The 21,565-nt window shown below is 37.6% G+C and overlaps 1 protein-coding gene across 2 annotated transcripts; it reads right to left on the bottom strand.

The window, feature by feature from the left end:
* Positions 1-1,153: 1,153 nt before the first annotated feature.
* PM20D2 (peptidase M20 domain containing 2) lies at positions 1,154-21,160 on the bottom strand. Of its 2 annotated transcripts, none has more exons than XM_082634154.1 (7): positions 20,175-21,160; positions 17,924-18,072; positions 14,449-14,591; positions 12,946-13,013; positions 3,003-3,138; positions 1,840-1,947; positions 1,154-1,605 (listed from the first exon to the last, which is right to left on the bottom strand). In XM_082634154.1, exons 1-7 carry the CDS (start codon positions 20,622-20,624, stop codon positions 1,451-1,453), a joined length of 1,209 nt encoding a protein of 402 aa, XP_082490280.1. In that variant the 5' UTR covers positions 20,625-21,160; the 3' UTR covers positions 1,154-1,450. The 2 variants fall into 2 exon arrangements, with proteins under 2 accessions (XP_082490280.1, XP_082490279.1); XM_082634153.1 differs by having other exon boundaries at positions 12,946-13,100; positions 20,175-21,159.
* Positions 21,161-21,565: the final 405 nt, after the last annotated feature.

The following is a 21,565-nucleotide window of genomic DNA, read 5'->3' on the forward strand; positions in this document are numbered from 1 at the left end:
TTTCTGGAATGCGTACACTCAAATTTGAGGACTCCCTTTTAAACAAAGTCTACTGGATCTTTACTATATTCACAGCGTAAAATATTTGTTTTACCAGATACTTGTTTCACATTCTTTTATCATGTTCAAGAAAGTCACACCAGGAAAAACTTACAATACTTTTTAGTTTATATTGAGCTAGCATGGGGCTTAAGGAGGCTTAGAATTCTGTCCCCTAAATTTAATAAACTACTGAGTTTACTCAAGCTGGACAGGCTAGCTTCTGAGAAGAAACCTGAATAGGGCTGCTAGGTGGAGGGGATCAGTTATATGGCATTAACATTCAAGATAAGCAGACATCACTCCTCTAATTAAATTCCTCTGGAACACATGGGGCTACCAAGCAAACACCTTACAGGAAGAGTCTAATCCTATCCATTTACCTTTTTTTTTTTTTTTTTTTTTTTTTTTTGCTGTACGCAGGCCTCTCACTGTTGTGGCCTCTCCCGTTGCGGAGCACAGGCTCCGGACGCACAGGCCCTGTGGCCATGGCTCACGGGCCCAGCCGCCCTGCGGCATGTGGGATCCTCCTGGGCCGGGGCACGAACCCGTTTCCCCTGCATCGGCAGGCGGACTCTCAATCACTGCACCACCAGGGAAGCCCTACCATTTTTTCTATTACTGAAATATGGAATGAGGAATAGCACTTTAATGCCACCTCTCAGAGTAAATTATATATATAAAAGAACATTTTCATTTTCCTTCAAATGGTAAAACTAAAGCTTATTCTTTGTACCTGAGTTTCTAGTTGTTTCCCCACAGCATTTCTGATAAAAAGCGTACTTTTATTGTCAATGAAGAAATTCTTAAACCAAAACAGATATAGTCAGATATTCCAAATGAATCTTCCCTAAATTTAGAACTTGAATTTTAAAACAACTTTATAGGGAAGGGATATGGGAACAGATGTATATGTGTAACTGATTCACTTTGTTATAAAGCAGAAACTAACACACCATTGTGAAGCAATTATACTCCAATAAAGTTGTAAAAAAAACCAACAACTTTATAGAACAATGTTACCACCCTATATCAAAAAAAATCTTTCATGTGGCAATTCTGGAAATAAGGCTTGAAATCTCTTGGATCTTTCAAAATACACTCATACAACATATGGATTTATAAAATGTTATCACTGATAAACCATGTGTCATCCAGGTTGTTTATGAAATGCCATTACATACCAGCCCTGAAATGTCACAATTCCATCATATACAGATTTGTGAAATTTTCACTCTAGATATGAGGTAATGTGTTTTCTCCACATCACGTCCTCACTTTTCAGGTAAGAGGAATACGACTCCCTTAAGACTGAAAAACAAGCCATGCCCTCCACCCTCATTAAAAAAGATTAAAGAAGAAAATCATCACTTCTTCTTCATGATCCGTGAGTGGCTCCTAAATCTTCCTTTTATTCTACTGTATTTAAAAACTCTTCTTCTTGAAGTTTCAATTTAAAGTCCTCTCTGATTCTTTCTAGCAGCTCTGGTTTAAAAATAACATCCAATGCAGTCATTGCCAGAGCTTTGGCCGTTCGCAAAGTGTAGAACTGAGCTTCTTGTGATCCTAAAAGGTAGATCAAATGAATAAAGATAACCTCATATGTATTACAATTACTTCATTAGTTTTCTGGTTAGCTCTCAATATCTAAATTGCCTCTCCAACTGCCCACCACAATACAGTATTTCCTGAGGTGTTTTTAGGTAAAGAAGTAATAATAGGCTAAACTAAACAGTTAGAAAGGCAACTACTACTACAAAATGAGTATATGCCAAAACATTCACTTGTAATAACACTTACCTGCAGCTTCAGTATATTGTTCTGTATGATTCAAGGCATTAGATCCAATGTAAAAATAGGGATGAATCCCAGGAACCACAAAAGTAACATTTCCAAAATCAGTAGATCCTTGGAAAGGTAAGACAAACCATGAATTTCTAATTGCTAGTCCAATGGACGCTAAAGCACATTTATCTTAATCTCTATAGCACCTGACATGATTTACTGCTCCTTACTTTCTAGAAATTCTCTACTCTTTTGGTTTCCATGACTCCACTCTCCTGACTGTCTGGCTTCCTCTGTCTCCCTCTCTAGCCACTTTCCTTCACCTGTCACCTGAGTACTGGTGATCCCTAGGGTTTCATCTCTGGGCTCCTCCTCCTCCTGTGTACTTGGGCAACCCCATCAACATTGAAACCTATGTTTTCAATCACCTCTCATGTATTGACAGCCCCTAAGTCTCCACCCAAACAACTTTTGGAACAGGCTACTGGACAACTTTCTTTAGAAGTCCTGTGAACATCTCAAATTTAACAAACTAATAATTAATACCAACCCACCATACTCCAGCCTGCTCTTTCTCTTGAACTCTTATCTCACTGAATTACATCAACACCGTGTTTTTATCTCCAAGTCCCTCTGAGTCTATTTCATCAACATTTATTATTATATTTTAAGAGAGACTTTTCTACGTTTCTAATGCAAACGTATTAGTAATAATGCTCTTAAAAGGAAAAAAACCTAAAATAACAACCTGATATGCTTATGATTATTTAAATTCTAACAATTGTTTGTTACTCCTCAGAAACTGAAAATGCCCCCATATAACTAAGTCCTTAGTAACCTGCTTACTGATGACTGGAGATGAATTAAAATTCTATTTCCCCTTTAAGTAGCTTACTTAAAAATTAGAACTAAGCAAATTTAAACACTAGAAATATTTAGAATATAAAGCAAAGAGTATGTTGGCTATTTCTAAAAACAAATCTGTTCACTTGACATTCTACATTCACTGAAGAGTGCATTAGTGTCTTTCCCTACCCATTAAGTTTGTGAAAAAACTCATTAAAAATCACGAGCCATACCTCCCCCAACCTCGAAAGCTGTTAAACAAAACCATTTAACCATGGATGGTACTTCCCTTCCTCAAATAGCATATGATATGTTTGAAAGAACTTAATCACCTGAAGGGCCATTCAACATTGCATCTTCTGAAATGAAGTCTATTCCCAGCTTTTTTCCATTTTCAATATAAGCTTTCCACAGGCTCTTATTGGGAAGAACATTGTAATAATCATGTGCTCCACCTTTAATTTCTACCTAATAGAAAAATTATAAAACAAATTTTGAATTAAGAAACTCAAATTCACTATCTAATTTTCAAATTAGCAATAGTTCTCTAACAGAAAGAGGTTTAAGAGGAGGCACCTCCCCTTCAGGATATAAACTCTCTCAAATCTTTTACCTTAAAAAAGTATGTTTTTCTATAACGGGAGTTCCTAGGACCCTATCTCCTTTACATTATATATGCACCAAAGCACACGGGGTCACCTAGTCAGTGAGTCTCAACTTCAGTCCCTAAACAGGGTGTGGGAGAGGCCAGGAGTCTCCATTTTAGCCAGCACCCCCAAGTAATTTTGATGCATGTGGTCCCAAAATCACATACTTAAGAAACACTGCTGTAGGCTATAGCCTCTAAAAGAAAGAAATCAAGATTTACCGATTTTCAATATACAAACTGACACTGACACTGACACCACTGCCTGGTCTGAAAGGTATAACATATCCTGAGCAAGACAGAAGATTCACAATGCGGAAGCGTTGACTATGGTCCTCATTTATTAATTTCAGTGCATGAAGATACAGAAGCAGTTTATATGTGCCCAGTTAAGAGGATTTACAGATTTAGATTTGACTAAATCAAAAATGGGCAATACTCCCACAAACTAAAGATAATCCCAATAGCATTAGCAAAAACCAATTATAAAATGGCAGACATAATATTCTACTTCTAGCAACATCTAAGTTAGAAACAATGACAACCTAAGTAGATACTACAAGTCAGCCAAAACATAAAAAATTATTAAAAGACTATTTAAAATACAGGAGAAGAGGAGATAAGCAATCTATCTGATAAGATGTTAAGGTAACAATCATAAAGATGCTCAAAAAACTCAGAAGAACGGATGAACAGAATGAGGAGTCAGAAGTTTTTAACGAAAAGTTAGAAAACATATGAAAGAATCAGAGCTAAAGAATACAATAACTGAAATAAGAAATACACTAGAAGGAATCAATAGTAGATTAGACGATACAGACAAATGGACCAGCAAACTGGAAGACAGAGTAGTGAAAATCACTCAAGCTGAAGAGAAAAAAGAAAAATGAATTTTTAAAAATGAAGACAGTTTAAGAGTCCTCTGGGACAACATCAAGAGTATGAACATTCATATTTTCAGGGTCCCAGAAGGAGAAGAAAGAGAAAAAGGAGCAGAACATATTTGAAGACATAATAACTGAAAACTTCCCTAACCTGGGAAAGGAAACAGACGTCTAGTCCAGGAAACACGGAGAATCCCAAATAGGATCAACCCAAAGAGGATCATGCTGTCCTTAAATGGCAAAAATTAAAGATAAATAGAGAGGGGCTTCCCTGGTGGCAGTGGTTAAGAATCCACCTGCCAAGGCAGGGGACATGGGTTCGAACCCTGGTCTGGGAAGATCCCACATGCCGCAGAGCAACTAAGCCTGTGTGCCAAAACTACTGAGCCTGTGCTCTAGAGCCTGTGAGCCACAACTACTGAGCCTTTGCACCACAATTACTGAAGCCCACATGCCTAGAGCCAGTGTTCTACAACAAGAGAAGCTACCGCAATGAGAAGCCTGCACACCTCAACAAAGAGTAGCCCCTGCTCACTACAACTAGAGAAAGCCCGCGCACAGCAACGAAGACCCAACACAGCCAAAAATAAATAAATAAAATAAATAAATTTTTTAAAAATTTAAAAGATGAAGAGAGAATATAAAAAGCAGAAAGAAGAAAGCAACAAGTTCCGTACAAAGGAGTTCCCATAAGGCTATCAGCTGACTTTTCAGCAGAAGCTCTGAAGGCCAGAAGGGAATAGCACAATATATCAATCCTTAAAGTGATGGAAGGGAAACCAAGAATTCTACAACCAAGAATACTCTACCTGACAACGCTTTCATTCAGATTTGAAGGAGAGATCAAAAGTTTTACAGACAAGCAAAAGTTAAGAGTTCAGCATCACAAAATCAGTTTTACGAGAAATGTTAAAAGGACTTCTTGCCACACAACTAGAAATATGAAAATTACAAAAGAAAAAATCACACTGCTAAAGGTAAATTACACAGTAAAGGTAGTATCAATAGATCGACCACTTATGAAGCTAATAGGAAGGATATATATCTATATCTATAATAAGGAGTTAAGGGATACACAGAAGAAAAGGGTGTAAAATATGATATCAAAAACAGTAAAGGTGAGGGGAAGGAATAAAAACACAGGGTTGTTAAAATGCATTCGAACTTAAGAGATCAGTAACTTAAAATAACCACAAATGTATATAGATTGCTATTTATAAACCTCATGGAAACCACAAACCAAAAGTCTATAATAGATACATATATAAAAAAAGAGAGAAGAATCCAAATATGGGGAATTCCCTGGTGGTCCAGTGGTTAGGACTCATTGCTTTCACTGCCAGGACCCAGGTTCAATCCCTGGTCCAGGAACTAAGATCCTGCAAGCCACATGGTGTGGCTGGAAAAAAAAAAAAAGGACACAGAGTGGCTGAATGGATACAAAAACAAGACTCATATATATGCTGCCTACAAGAGACTCATTTCAGATCTAAAGACACAGACAGACTGAAAGTGAAGGGATGGAAAAAGGCATTTCCATGCAAATGGAAATGAAAAGAAAGCCAGGATAGCAATACTTACATCAGACAAAACAGACTTTAAAACAACACTGTAACAAGAGACAAAGAAGGACATTACATAATGATCAAGAGGTCAATCCAACAAGAAGATATAACATTTATAAATATACATGCACCCAACATATGGAACACCAAAATACATAAAGCAAATATTAGCTAACATATAGGGAGAAACTGACTGTAACACACTAACACCCTACTTACATCAAGGAATAGATCATCCAAACAGAAAACCAATAAGGAAACATTGGCCTTAGATGACACATTAAGGCCAGATGGACTTAACAGATATATACAGAACATTCCATCCAAAAGCAGCAGAATACACATTCTTTTCAAGGATACATACAACATTCTCCAGGACAGGTAACATGCTAGACCACATAACAAGTCTCAGTAAATTTAAGAAGACTGAAATCATATGAAGCATCTTTTCTGACCACAAATATGAGACTAGAAATCAACTACAAGAAGAAAACTGCAAAAATCACAAATGTGTGGAAGCTAAACAATGCTCCTAAACAACCAATGGGTCACTAAATAAGTCAGAGAGGAAATAAAAATACCTGGAGACAAATGAAAATAGAAACACAACAATGCAAAATCCATGAGATGCAGCAAAAGCTGTTCTGAGAGAGAAGTTTATAGCAATACAAGCTTACCTCAGGAAACAAGAAAAATCTCAAATAAACAATCTAACCTTACACCTAAAGGAACTAGAAAAGAACAACAAACAAAACCTGAAGTTAGTAGAAGGAAAGAAATCATAAAGATCTGAGCAGAAATAAATGAAATAGAGCCTAAAAAAAACAACAGAAAATATAGAAACTAAGAGCTGGTTCTTTGAAAAGATAAACAAAATTGACAAACCTTTAGCCAGACTCATCAAGAAAAAAAGAGAGGGCCCAAATCACTAAAATCAGAAATGAAAAAGGAAAAGTTACAAATGACACCACAGAAAAACAAAAGGATCCCAAGAGATTACTATGAACAATTATACGCCAGTAAAGTGGACAACCTAGAAGAAATAAACAGATTCCTAGAAATGTACCATCTCCCAAGACTGAAACAGGAAGAAATAGAAAATATGAACAGTCCAATTGCCAGTAACTAAATTCATGAAATGAATCAATAATAAAAAGAAACTTCTAATAAACAGAAGTCCAGGATCACATGACTTCACAAGTGAATTCTACCAAACAATTTAGAAAAGAGTCAATACCTATCCTCAAACTATTCCAAAAAGTTGCAGGGAAGGAACACTTCCAAACTCATTCTATAAAGCCAGTATCACCTTTGACACCAAAACAAGACAAACATGTCACAAAAAATGAAATTACGGGACAGTATCACTGATAACATAGATGCAAAAATCCTCAGCAAAATATCAGCAAACTGAATTCAACAATGTATTAAAAGGATTATATACTACGATCAAGTGCAATTTATCCCAGGGATGCAACAAGAATGGTTGAATATCCACAAATTAATCAATGTGATACACCACATTAATAAATTGAAGAATAAAAACCATATGATCATTTCAGTAGATGCAGAAAAAGCTTTTGACAAAATTCAACCTCCCTTTATGATAAAAACTCTCAGGGACTTTCCTGGTGGCGCAGTGATTAGGAATCCACCTGCCAATGCAGGGGACACGGGTTCAAGCCCTGGTCCGGGAAGATCCCACCTGCCACGGAGCAACTAAGCCTGTGCACCACAACTACTGAGCCTGTGCTCTAGAGCCCGTGAGCCACAACTACTGAGCCCATGTGCCACAACTACTGAGCCCGTGCACCACAACTACTGAAGCCCGCATGCCTACAGCCTGCGCTCCGCAATGACAGAAGCCACTGCAATGAGAAGCCTACACACCATGGCGAAGAGTGGCTCCCGCTCACCGCAACTGGAGAAAGCCTGCACGCAGCAACGAAGAATCAACGCAGCCAAGAATAAAATAAATAAATTAAAACAAACAAACAAACAAAAACCTCTCCACAAAGGAGGTGCAGAGGGAACATACCTCAATAACAAAAGTCAAACAGAAATATAGATCAATGAACAGGATAGAGAGCCCAGAGATAAACCCACACACCTAATTATGGTCACCTAATCTATGAGAGAGGAAGCAAAAATATACAATGGAGAAAAGACAGTCTTTCAATAAATGGTGCTGGGAAAACTGGACAGCTACATGTAAAAGAATGAAATTAGAACACTCGGTAACATTATACACAAAAATAAACTCAAAATGGATTGAAGACTTAAATGTAAGGCCAGACACTCTTAGAGGAAAACATAGGCAGAACACTCTTTGACATAAATTGCAGCAAAGTCTTTTTTGACCCAACTCCTACAGTAACGAAAATAAAACCAAAAATAAACAAACAGGACCTAATAAACTTAAAAGCTTTTGCAAAGCAAAGGAAACCATAAACAAAATGAAAAGACAACACTCAGACTGGGAGAAAATATTTGCAAATGAAGCAACCGATAATAGATTAATCTCCCAAATATACAAACAGTTCATTGCAGCTCAATATCAAAAAAAAAGACAATCAAAAAATGGGTGGAAGACCTAAATAGACATTTCTCCAAAGAAGACATATAGATGGCCAACAAATACATGAAAACGTGCTCAACATCACTGATTATTAGAGAAATGCACATCAAAACTACAAAACTACTACCTCACACCAGTCAGAATGGCCATCATCAAAAAATCTACAAACAATAAATGCTGGAGAGGGTGTGGAGAAAAGGGAACCCTCCTACACTGTTGGTGGGAATGTAAACTGGTACAGCCACTGTGGAGAACAGTATGGAGGTCCCTCAAAATACTAAAAACAGAACTACCATATGACCCAGTAACCCCACTCCTGGGCATATACCTAGAGAAAACTGTAACTCAAAAAGACACCTGCACCCCAGTGTTCACTGCAACACAATTTACAGCAGCCAGGATGTGGAAGCCACCTAAGTGTCCATCAACAGAGGAATGGATAAAGAAGATGTGGCACATATATACAATGGACTATTACTCAGCCATAAAAAGGAATGAAATTGTGCCATTTGCAGAGACATAGATGGACCTAGAGACTGTCATCCAGAGTGAAGTAAGTCAGAAAGAGAAAAACAAATATTGTGTAATATTGCTTATATGTGGAATCTAGAAAAATGATACAGATGAACTTATTTGCCAAGCAGAAATAGAGACACACAAGTAGAGAACAAACGTATGGATACCAAGGGGGGAAGGGGGCGTGGGATGAACTGGGAGATTGGGATTGACGTCATACACTACTACGCATAAAATAGATAACTAATGAGAACCTACTGTATAGCACAAGGAACTCTACTCAATGCTCTGTTGTGACCTAAATGGGAAGGAACTCTAAAAAAGAGGGCATATATGTATATGTATAACTGATTCACTTTGCTGTACAGCAGAAACTAACATAACATTGTAAAGCAACTATACTCCAATAAAAATTAATAATTAAAAAAAGTTATATATGACAAGCCCACAGCCAACATCATAATCAATAGTAAAAAGCTGAAAGCATTTCCTCTAAGATCAGGAACAAGACAGGGATGCCCACTCTGCCCACTTCTATTCAACTTAGTATTGGAAGTCCTAGCCACAGCAATCAGACAAAAAATAGAAATAAAAGGCATCCAAATTGGAAAGGAAGAAGTAAAACTGCCAACTGTTTGCAGATGACATGATGCTATACATAGAAAACCCTAAAGATGCCACCAAAAAACTACTAGAACTCATCAGTGAGTATCGTAAAGTTGCAGGATACAAAATTAATATAGAGAAGAAATCTGTTGCATTTCTATACACTAGCAATGAATTATCAGAAAGAGAAATTAAGAAAACAATCCCATTCATGATCTCATCGAAAAGAATAAGATACCTAGGAATAAATCTAACTAATGAAGTAAAATACCTGTACTTGGAAAACTATAAGACACCGATGAAAGCAAATGAAGATGAGACAAACAGATGAAAAGATATACCATGTTCAAGGTTTGGAAGAATTAATATTGTTAAAATGACCATACTACCCAAGGCAATCTACAGATTCACTGCAATCCCTATAAAAATACCAATGGCATTTTTCACAGAACTAGAACAAATAATTCTAAAACTTGTAAAGAAACACAGAAGACTCTGAATAGCCAAAACAATCTTAAGAAAGAAAAACAAAAGGAGGTATCATGCTCCCTGATTTCAAACTATACTACAAAGCTACGGTAATCAAAACAGTATGGTACTAGCACAAAAACAGATACATAGAGCAATGGAACAGAACAGACAGCCCAGAAATAAACCCATGCACCTTTGGTCAATTAATCTACAAAAAAGGAAGCAAGAATATACAAAGAAGAAAAGACAGTCTTTCCATAAGTGGTGTCTGGAAAACTGAACAGCCACATGCAAAAGAATTAAACTGGACTACTTTCTCACACCATATACAAACATAAACTCAAAATGGATTAAAGATTTAAATGTAAGACCCAAAACCATAAAACTCCTAGAACAAAACATAGGCAGTTCGCTCTTTGACATCAGACTTAGCAATTTTTTTTTTTGGATATGTCTCTTCAGCCAAGGGAAAAAAAAGTAAAAATAAATGAATGGGACTACATCAAACTAAAAGCCTTTTGAACAGTGAAGGTTACCATCAACAAAATAAGAAGGCCACCACTGAACGGGAGAAGATGTTTGCCAACAATAGATCCAACAAGGGGTTAATATCCAATATATACAAAGAACTCATACAACTCAATAGCAAAAAACCAAACAGCTTCATTAAAAAATGGGCAGAGAACCTGAACAGACATTTTTCTACAGAAGACATACAGACGGGAATAGGCACATGAAAAGATGCTCAACATCACTAATCATTAGGGAAGTGCAAGTCAAAACCACAACGAAATAGCACCTCACATCTGTCAGAATGGCTACTATCGAAAAAGACAGCAAATACGTGTTGGTGAGGATGTGGAGAGAAGGGAACCCTTGTGCACTACTGGTGGGAATCTACATTGGTACAACCACTATGGAAAACAGTATGGGGATTCCTCAAAAAGTTAAAAATAGAACTACCATACTCTCCAGCAATTCCACTTCTGGGTATGTGAAGAAAATAAAAACGCTAATTCGAAAAGATATATGCACCCCTATGTTCACTGCAGCATTTCTACAATAGCCAAGATATGGAAGCAGTCTACGTGTCCATCAACAGATGGAACATAAAAACAATAGCTAAAGGTATACATATATACAGTGGAATATTAATCAGCTGTATTAATCAGCTGTATAAAAAGAATGAAACATTGCCATTTGCGACAACATGGATGGACCTAGAGGGTATTATGTTAAGTGAAATAAGTCAGACAAAGAAAGACAAATACTGTATGATTTCACTTACATGTGGAATCTAAAAAACAAAACAAATGGACAACTATAATTAAACAGAAACAGGGTCATAAGGAGAACAAAGAGGTTGTTGCCAGAGGGAAGGGGGTCTAGGAGAAAAGAGTAGTAGATGAGGGAGATTACAAACATTCAGTACAAAATAAATGAGTCACAGGTATGAAATGTACAGTGTGGGGAATACAGTCAATAATTCTGTAATATCTTTGTATGGTGACAGATGACAACTAGACTTATCACGGTGGTCATTTTGAAATGAATAGAACTATCAAATCATTATGCTGAATACCAGGAGCTAACATAGTGTTGTAGGTCAATTATACTTCAAAAACAAGCAAACTCATAGAAAAATAGATCAGATTTATAGCTTCCAGAGTCGGGTGCTGGCGGGAGGGGGAATTAGGCAAAAGTAGGCAAAAGGTACAAGCTGCCAGTTATAAGGTAAGTAAGTACTAGGGATGTAAGTACAACATGATAAAGATAATTAACACTGCTGTACATTATCCATGAAAGTTAGGGTAAATCCTAAGAGTTCTCATCATAAAGGAAAAAAATTTCTTTTCCATTTCTTTAATGTTGTACCTATGTGACATGATGGATGTTCACTAAACTTACTGTGATTACCTATTTCATGATGTATGTAAGTCAGATCATTATGTTGTATACCTTAAACCTATACAGTGCTGTATGTCAATTTTATCTCAGCAAAACTGAGGAAAAAAAGACGTATAGACTCAAATCTAATAACAATGAACCTTATTATAAGGCAATATTATACCTTGGGATATTAGCTAGTGATAATAGTTCATGTATTTATGTTATAAATATTTTAAATATCTATATTTATAATTATAAATAAATAAGGGATGAATGCTTAATTTTTTACTCTTTGGACACTTAACATATACTGTCTTAGAATCACTCTTACTATCTGAATAAATCATACATCTCCAGTCTACTGAGGGCAGAAAACAATAAGGTATGAGGTGTTGGCCCTAACTCTTCACAGACATTATGCCATTTAATTCTCATAAGAACCCTAAGATGGATTATAACATTATCTCCATTTTTCAAGAGAAAATGGAGGCCCAGAGATATTAAATAACATTCCCAAAAGTTACAGAATCAGTGAGGCTGAGAGGCACAAATCCAGATCTTATCTCTCTCCAACCAGACTACAGGCTTGGCTTCTCATCCCACTGTATGCCCTACATGATTGGTACATAAATGTTGCTGACTTTATGAGTCAAATAAACAAAACCTCTTGACTACTGTGTCTATTTTAACTTTCATTCCAGCAAGCCGTAAGTATTTATATCACTACTACACATACCTGAGACTTCATCAAAAATAGGTTTGGCTGATTTTGCCATAAAGTTCCCTTTACAGGAATTATATACAGCAATTCCAAAAGCATAACTGCCAATAAGGAAAAATATAACTTGCAAAAAGGCAGGGAGTCTAGCTCAGCAATATGAGCTATTCTAAGTCCTGTGTAATAAGACTGCAGTCTTCCCTATGCAAACACTGAGTAAAATAAATAAGAATGAAAGATTTTCACATCAACTATTCAGTCAACTGGTTTTGCATATTCAAGGCATTGACTGCCAAATAAAAGGGAGGCAAATTAGGTTCTAAAAGTAACTTAATATAAACAACCCCAGCCCACATACATACTTCTGATTTTAACTTAGATTAACTCTTAAAAGTTCTTACTGTGCACCCAGTAGCCAAAGCTGCAGCTCTGAAGCAATCTTCTGCCTTTTTGGTCAAAACTGGAAGTTCTTTCATTGAGGGTGCACGGAAGTAATAGATTAGTTCAGAATAACAGGGAATGATATTGGGTTTTACACCACCATTTTTTATTATACCTATAAAAAGAACCAAATTACTGGAATTGAGCTTGGAGCTTGGAGATCATTTCCTTAAGCTTAAATACACCCATAAAGTTTTTCAGCCAATATATACATAAAGAAAAATAATTTAAACTTATTAGCGTCACATATATGCCAACCAAAGATTTTGATGTTATACAACAAGTTTCTATGCACAGTGTGACACTTTCTCGCTAATAGGAAAAAAAATAACTGTCTATATGTACTTTAGTCTGAGGAATTTGTACGATGTTAAGAAATTATGATTCCTGACTATAAAGAAACTGCTAGAAATTTTTACAACTATCTTAAGCCTTCTGGGAGAGACTTATTTCAGTGCGTTTTATTACAGTTGTACATTTTGATAAACTTTTGACATTAAGGAAAAAAAACAATGGTATGAGCTTCTATAATTACCCTCATACCTCAGGAATCCCATTTTAAATAGCATTTGGCTCTGGAAAAATAATTTTCATGCCAACAAGAAACCAATGCAAGTCAAAGATGACAAAATATACTACCACTGTCAAAACAAATGCATTTATTTGGAACTAGGCTGAGAAGGAAGATGTATCCATTCAAAATAATAATGAAAATAAGTATGCAAAACCTATTTTATATGACCTGTTTTAAAAAATATATTTTTTACATATTCCTCTTTATTCTTTTTAAAGAAACTAAGGTAGAAAATTGGTGAAAGTGCAGTTACAAACTAATTTCAGACTATAGCAAAATCAGGCAAATAACAGATCTTAAAGTATAATAATTTCTTAAATCATAAGGAAATAAACTAAAAAATAAATCTGTACCTTCAAGACAATACTTTATTACTGTATATATATTAAGGTGATACACATAATTTAAAAAGATGTTACTTAGGATTAACAGCACTTGAGTACATAAAACCAGTAACCACCACTTTTTTTTTTAAATGAGAAAATGATGAAATTTTGTTATTAAGAGACAGTGAAGATAACTCAAAAAATCAAGTTCTAACTTTCAAATACCCACAGAATATTAAGAGGTGTGAGGATAACTGAAAAATCAAGCTCTAACTTTCAAATATCCACAGAAAGAACATAGATCCTTACATAAAAACATTATTTCTAATACTCAAAATGACCATTCTATTTATGTACAAATAATCTTAACTATCTTCTTACCCACATATAAATGAACATCTAGTATCCTGTCCTAGGAATTTCTGAAAATGTTAAAAATTTTTGGAATATTCATAAAGTACATAAAATGTTCCCAAATGTTTTTTTAATCAAATATTAAGGAATTATATTGCACTGAAATATACTAAGTGCCATCTATTACCCCAAGTATTTGACATTCGTACCATGAACTCTCCAGGTAGGTTTCATCTGTTGTCTTAACACAGACAGATTGTTGTAGGCGAGGACAGCAGCATCTAATGCATTTAGTCCTTCCCAGGGATAAGCAGCAGCATGAGATGCTTTTCCATAGTACTTCACAGTCACACTAGGAAATAAAACATCATTCGGAATTACTTTTTTCAATATCACCAAAGTAAGAAAATCCAAGTAATTAGAACTACCCAACTATTATTCAAAATTAATTCACACTGCTGAATTAATTTGTAGCAATAACATAGCAATTTACATACCTTAGTTCTAGTTTATTATTATGTGATACAGTGTGACTAACACAAAGAAGGAATTCCAAACAAACAGAAAAAGAACTTTGCTCAATCGAGCTCCTGTACAAATTAATCTGTACACAATTCAATTTACACGAACAATGCAATACTGTATCAAGTGCTGGAATTACAAAAGAGATGGCTCCTGTCTCCTTCTACACTGTACTGTGATAGTTCTATATCAAAGGTCTGCAAAAACTCAAATAATTCTTTCTGTCTTAAAGGTGGGGAAAGAAAGGTCAAGGAAAGACAGAAAGGAGGTGACATTTGAAATGGGTTAAGACCACCTCTAAAAATCAGATTATATTCACAGTATTATAAAATACTCTAGCGTTAAGTCAGTTATTCCTGACCAATATTTTATTAATGTTCCAGAATACCTGTATCACTAATACCTTAAAAGGTTTTTAATTAATTAATTAATTAATTAATTAATTATATTTTTGTCTGGGTTGGGTCTTCGTTGCTGCACGCGTGCTTCTCTAGTTGTGGTGAGCGGGGGCTACTCTTTGTTGTGGTGCGCAGGCTTCTCACTGTGGTGGCTTCTCTTGTTGCGGAGCATGGGCTCTAGGCATGTGGGCTTCAGTAGCTGTGGCACTCAGGCTCAGTAGTTGTGGCTCATGGGCTCTAGAGTGCAGGCTCAGTAGTTGTGGCACACGGGCTTAGTTACTCCGTGGCATGTGGGATCTTCCCAGACCAGGGCTCGAACCCGTGTCCCTTGCACTGGCAGGAGGATTCTTAACCACTATGCCACCAGGGACGTCCCCCTTAAAATTTTATAAATTGTTTTTCCACTTCCCAATAGTTCTCCTACCAGTCTACTCAGATACAATTAAAAACAACAAGGTTTACAGAAAGGATTGTATGTTAAATAGTTATTTATAAAGATGACTTGCCTCCATTTGTTTTTTTAACTCTTTGAACACATGACTCATGGCCTTGTCTGATAACTCCAAAAAAAAAATTAATAATGGTGACTTGTTTGGATAACACTTTTTAAGCCTGATTAATAGTACCCACATTTACATTATTAAAAAGTCACTCTAGACTTTTTTTTTAATGAGCTAGATTCAGGAGGCTCATGGCATTTCTTTACTGATTCCAAACATTCTATTAAAAAAACAAAATCCAAACATATATTTTAAATTTTAGGATACTTGTTATCTCCTCAATCTATATCTTATCACCATCACCCAGAAACTGGAATTTTAACAAAACTGGTGATAAATATTATAAAATGGAAAAAGATGTCCTTTATAAAAATGGCTCTAGCACCATTTCTTCTAGGGTTCAAATCTATGTACAATTAAAGCACAATAAACTACAGGAAAAGAAATGTTAATGCCTGTTTTACATCAGCATTAGTATTTTAGGCTTAAAAAGCACATTTAAGGGCTTCCCTGGTGGTGCAGTGGTTGAGAATCCGCCTGCTAACGCAGGGGACCGGGTTCAAGCCCTGGTCTGGGAAGACCTCATATGCCGCGGAGCAACTGGGCCCACGAGCCACAACTGCTGAGCCTGCGCGTCTGGACCCTGTGCTCCACAACAAGAGAGGCCGTGATAGTGAGAGGCCCGCAATGAAGAGGGGCCCCCGTTCGCCACGACTAGACCCTCGCACAGAAACGAAGACCCAACACAGCCAAAAATAAATAAATAAATTTATTTAAAGAAAAAAAAAGCACATTTAAAAAAAAACTGATATGGAATGATATTCAAGACACATTATTTAATTTTAAAAAGCAAGAGCCAGATCAACAATACATTTAGCAGACTATTTCAAAAGGGGGGAAAATCCTCCTTTAAAATTTAATTTATACATGTACCTACTTTATGTCTATAAATATACCCCCAAAGTCCTGGAAGAATATATATCTCTAGAAAAGGGACTGGATGTGAAAAAGGTGATTAATAGGGACACAGTGCTCTATCTTATTTATTGTTACAGATTTTTAGCATGAAGAGATTAGTAATTTTTTAAATTAAATTTTTGTTCTTGCTCTCTTTTCCATCTTAAAAATCGGCAAATGAAAAATCTAAAAAGCCAGATACTAAGAAAAGGCCTGAGGCCCAATGGACTGACTTCAGAATCAAGGCCAAGAAGCCTACCTAACCCTAAATCCTAGAAGGTTAATGGACTGGGGAGCCTGCCTGCAGCCACTGGTCCCTTCTAGCCAGAGGCATTGGCAGCGATTTCTAACCTCTAAGGTTTTCCAGAGGTGAACTACTGTACAGCATCCCTGAAACGGAAGTTGAAAGATTCTTCCTACTGTCATGATACCAATTCCTGGTGATAAGACCAAAAATACCAGAACAGTTAAAATAGTCACCCTCTGAAAACAAGGGATGCAGAGAAATGCAGGATAACTGAACACACAATCTAGAAGCACTGCTGGGGTGGTTCTGCGATTACTCCCAGGCTACTGCAGAGGAGAACATGGGGTTTTCCTCAAGCAGCTGAGCCATGGCTCCTTGGGACCAGACCCCTAACTGGACCATTAACTATTATGGTTGAAATTTCTGATGTAAAAAATTTAAACCACTTAAATGATGCATGCTCCTAGGTACCAAAAAAAAATGAGCTTTTCAACATAGAGAAAGATAAAAAAGAAAAAAAAAAGTTTCAGCACCAGACAAATCAGAAAAGGATATATTGGCAAATTCCAATCAAATCCACAGCTAGTCAGTTTCTGTATTTTTTCGTCAGGAACGTAATTTATCCTTTTTGCAAAGAACTCAAAATAAGTAAACTACAGAAGTGTGTTTTCTTCCCAAGTCTAACAAAGCTGTCTCTTGCAGATCTATTCAGCTGCAAATGCAACTCCATATCAGAGGATAGACATTGTCCAGAAACCAGACTCCTCTCAATTCAAAATAGAACATACATATGTGTCAACATATTGTTTGCTATTCTTACGCTTTTTAGGCAGTTTTTAACAGTTCAATTATGAACACCATATTAAATCTCAATTAGAAGGGGCCTACCAAATGTCGTTCAATGGAAATCAAATATCACATCATTATCTTTCAATTTACTGTTTTTTTTCAATTTACTTTTTAAATGCAGAAGTACGGAGTTTTAGCCTCCAGTTAAGTCACTAAAGTATTCTAATAGCCTGTTTTCCACTACGAAGTTTATTTCAACTTGATTACTCACTCATGTTCAGCCACATCAGGTAGATAAGCAGCATTCTCTTGAGATGGATGGGCCATAAAAACAACATCAAGATTTTTAAAAGCCCCTGCTTCGATTAAATCAATTTTGCCACCACCATCTTCTTCTGCAGGGGTTCCCAGAACAATTACCTAGAAAGAAATACCCGTGTCAGAGCAACAAAAAATCCTAGCAGGCAATATCAGTCAGGTTCCCTTGCATATGTATTCACAATCTAAATCAAACTATGAAGAGAGGTTTTGTTCTCTGACTCAAATAAGGCAGTGGGCATAAATCTACTGTGCTAAATTCACCACAAACTTGCAATTGACATTATTATACCAATTTCGCTCAAAGTATGTACTAAAGACTCTATAGGAAACTTTTCCCAATCTTATAACACAATTTTATAGAACTAATGTCAAAGATGAAAAGAGATAAGTACTATATACTAAGTTCCTCAAAATTATTTAGGACTTACTTCTTAAAGCTTATTTTTGACTGTCTTTTAGTATATATGTATATAATTATTCATAAGCCTTTTACTGGTAAGGAACTTTCTAGTTATTTATTAGTTATCCTCACAACAACCCTGTGAGGTAGGTGAGCGATCTGTATCATCATTTTAGGAAGGGTGGTTTTGAGGCATGGAGTGAAATGTCTTGCCCCAGATCACAGAGCAAGGCTTAAAGCAGAGCTGGGATTAGATACCCTGACCTTCAGGCCTGAACTCTGTTTCCTTACCAAACTACCTCTTTAGAAGGTCTTAACGCATTCATCCTTTATGAAAAGCATTGAATAAGTCTTAATACCACGGTTAGAAATGGCCAACTATTACACAAACTTACTAATTCGATTCCACCAGCTCAACCAGGCAGATTTATTGGTCACCAAACACCTAATTAAACAAAAAAGAACTTTACAGAATAAACATTTTACTTTGATATTTAAACTTAACTTCTTCAAACAATTTTTAAAAGCAAAGAAAAATTATCTATAAACAACTAATATACTTTCAAGGTCACGTATAAGAACACAATGAAACAAGTTGGAAAAGTTCTTGGCTTGCAAAGAGAATCAACATAAATTCCATTTTCAGATAAGCAGATAACCTTACTAAAACTGAGTATTACCATTCAAAATCAGAAGTGTGTGTATTTCCCAAAGTCTTGCTTTAGTCAGAAGTTATAAAGCACCCAAACTCTTAAATTAAGTTGCCTTTTACTCTTAACCCTTGACTCATTAAATTTGATGACTTTTCAGGTTAAATCTTGCTGACTTCTCTGAACCTTTCATAAACCTGGTTAAAGCTAAATATCTCCAGTGCTTCATGCAATGGCAAAGGACACCTCCTCCCCCAAACAAAACAAAAACCTAGCCAGATGAAAAACAAGACCCAGAGGCAGAAAAGAGAAGGCAGCTAAAGAGAAAAAGCCACAAAAGATGGAACTGTAAAGATAAAAGAGAAAGGGTACTGATACTGGAAAAAATGGGCTAAAGAATATTAAAATATAAATTAGTCTTCCCCTTAACCTGAGCAGTGGTGATTGAATCTTAGCCCACATAAAGAATACACCATCTGGAAAAACAGAGTAACACAAGGTTAAACTTGCCCTGTGGCTAACATAAACATTTCCCCGTTTAAAGGATCGAGCTATTTCTTAAAATCGCGAAATAAACTTTAAGACTTAAGGATCATGTAGTTAATGTTCACTCTCTTCCCATTTTTTGTATACTTCTAGAGGTTTTGTAGTTCTAACGACTGAACATTTCCTATCCAAATTCAAATGATTCGAATCACAACAGCTCCTAGGACTGCCACAAACAAAAGATTTTTTGGAGGCTAACGAAGAGGGTCTGCAGGTTTCCCTATAATAACTACCTCCTCCCAGAGATTGCACAACCTTGTCAGCAAATTGCGATTGCCCCTGTTACCAAAAATAAGCCATCACGAAAACCAGGCTTGGTTCTAAGTTCTTTCCTAAGGGAGAGAGTTCACTCAATTGTTTACAACTACGCAGGAGAGAAAAAGCAAAAATCTGCAAAATGTCGCTAGGTCGGCAACTCATGAACTACTGACTTTGATCCAGGGGTTCTGCCTACTAGCAAAAGCCAGGACGTCGAGTGCTGTCCCCTACACCTGTCCCGGGGTGGGAAGGGACGAAGGAGCACGGGAAGCGCCGGGTCCCGCCCTTCTCGGGTCGGTCCCGGCCTGGGCTGGCGATGGGAGTCCCAAGCCCGGGCCCCACCTCACCTTCACCGGCAAAGGCGGCCTGGGGAGGCTCTCCAGGGCCCCCTTGACGCCCAGCGCGGCCGCCGCCCCGACCTCGGCGATCAGGTTGTGGCCGCAGGCGTGCCCGATGCCTGGCAGCGCGTCGTACTCGCAGAGGAAGCCCAGGTGCAGCGGGCGCGGCGCCGCCCAGCCCCCCGGCGGCCCCCACTCGGCACGGAAGGCCGTGACCAGCTGGTAGTGCGGCTGCACTGCCCACGCCGGGCGCTCGCTCTGGAAGAAGCGCGTCAGCACGCCGTGGGCATGGTGCTCCTCGTAGGCCAGCTCGGGCTCGCTCCAGATCGCGCGGCTCAGGGCCCCCAGGCGCTCGGCCGCCTCGTCGATGCACTCCGCCGCGCGCAGCTTCAGCAGCTCCACCTCGAAGACGGCGGCGCAGGCGCCCCCCTCCACCGGCCTCTCCTCTCCGGGTCTCATCGTGCCCACAGCCGGTGACCGGTCAGCGCTCCTCTCGACTGCCCGCTAAGTCGCTCCCTCCGGGCGGCCCACTGAGCCTGCGCACACGCCCTGCGTTCGCTGCGCAGGTTGTCTCCGCAGCTCCCGGGAGACCCACCCCCGAGCCCCCGCGCCCCGCCTCCAGCGCCTCGCCGGAAACGTGCTCCGCCCCTTCGGCAGCCGGTCGCTGGGAGGAACCCGAGTCCTGGGGCTAATCGTCTCTCCTTCGTCCCGTTGGCTGTCCTGACAACTTATTTATGGTCTAAGGTCATTTACTCCTTTCGTTGTTGCTTATGTCCCAGAGCAGCAGAATAGAACGGTTTTATTGGTTAATAGGCCTCAGAGACAGACCAAGTGGAATATAGTCCCCTGAAAAACGGCACTCTCCTTTCTAGAATAGTAATACAAATTTATACATGGGTTTTAGTTCCTAAAACTGGGTGTCGATATAAATGCTTTACAAAGAACACTGGTCTATAGACTACGTAGTTAAGTTTTCGGTACGCCCTCACTTTCTTCTCCCTGAGGTTACTGTGTTACAAAAAAGCTGAAACCACTGTATATGGCTTTCTTATTAGTATCAGAACTTACTAGTAACTCGAACAGCACCTGGAATGTAAATATTAAGCACTAGATATGTATTCGCTATTATAGTCTACTTAAGTAGAGTAGAATTAGGATTAAGTATTTAAAATGAGGTTTTTAAAAAAGCCCAAAACAGTTAATAAAAACATTTATGGTCATATATATTCATACTATTTTGTTGATTCGAATGTGTTTTGTTAAATAGTAACAGCTTTGAGAGAGAGCATATTTTCTATTTTCGTTTACAACTTTGATGCTGAACTCAAGTAACGAGTGTGTAGTTGGTGTCCACATTATAACTCGGTTTTAAATTACCCAATGAAGAAACTCAAGATGCC

This window comes from Mesoplodon mirus (genome assembly GCF_964341445.2).
Source record: "Mesoplodon mirus genome assembly, chromosome: 10".
Classification (NCBI taxonomy): Eukaryota; Metazoa; Chordata; class Mammalia; order Artiodactyla; family Ziphiidae; genus Mesoplodon; species Mesoplodon mirus.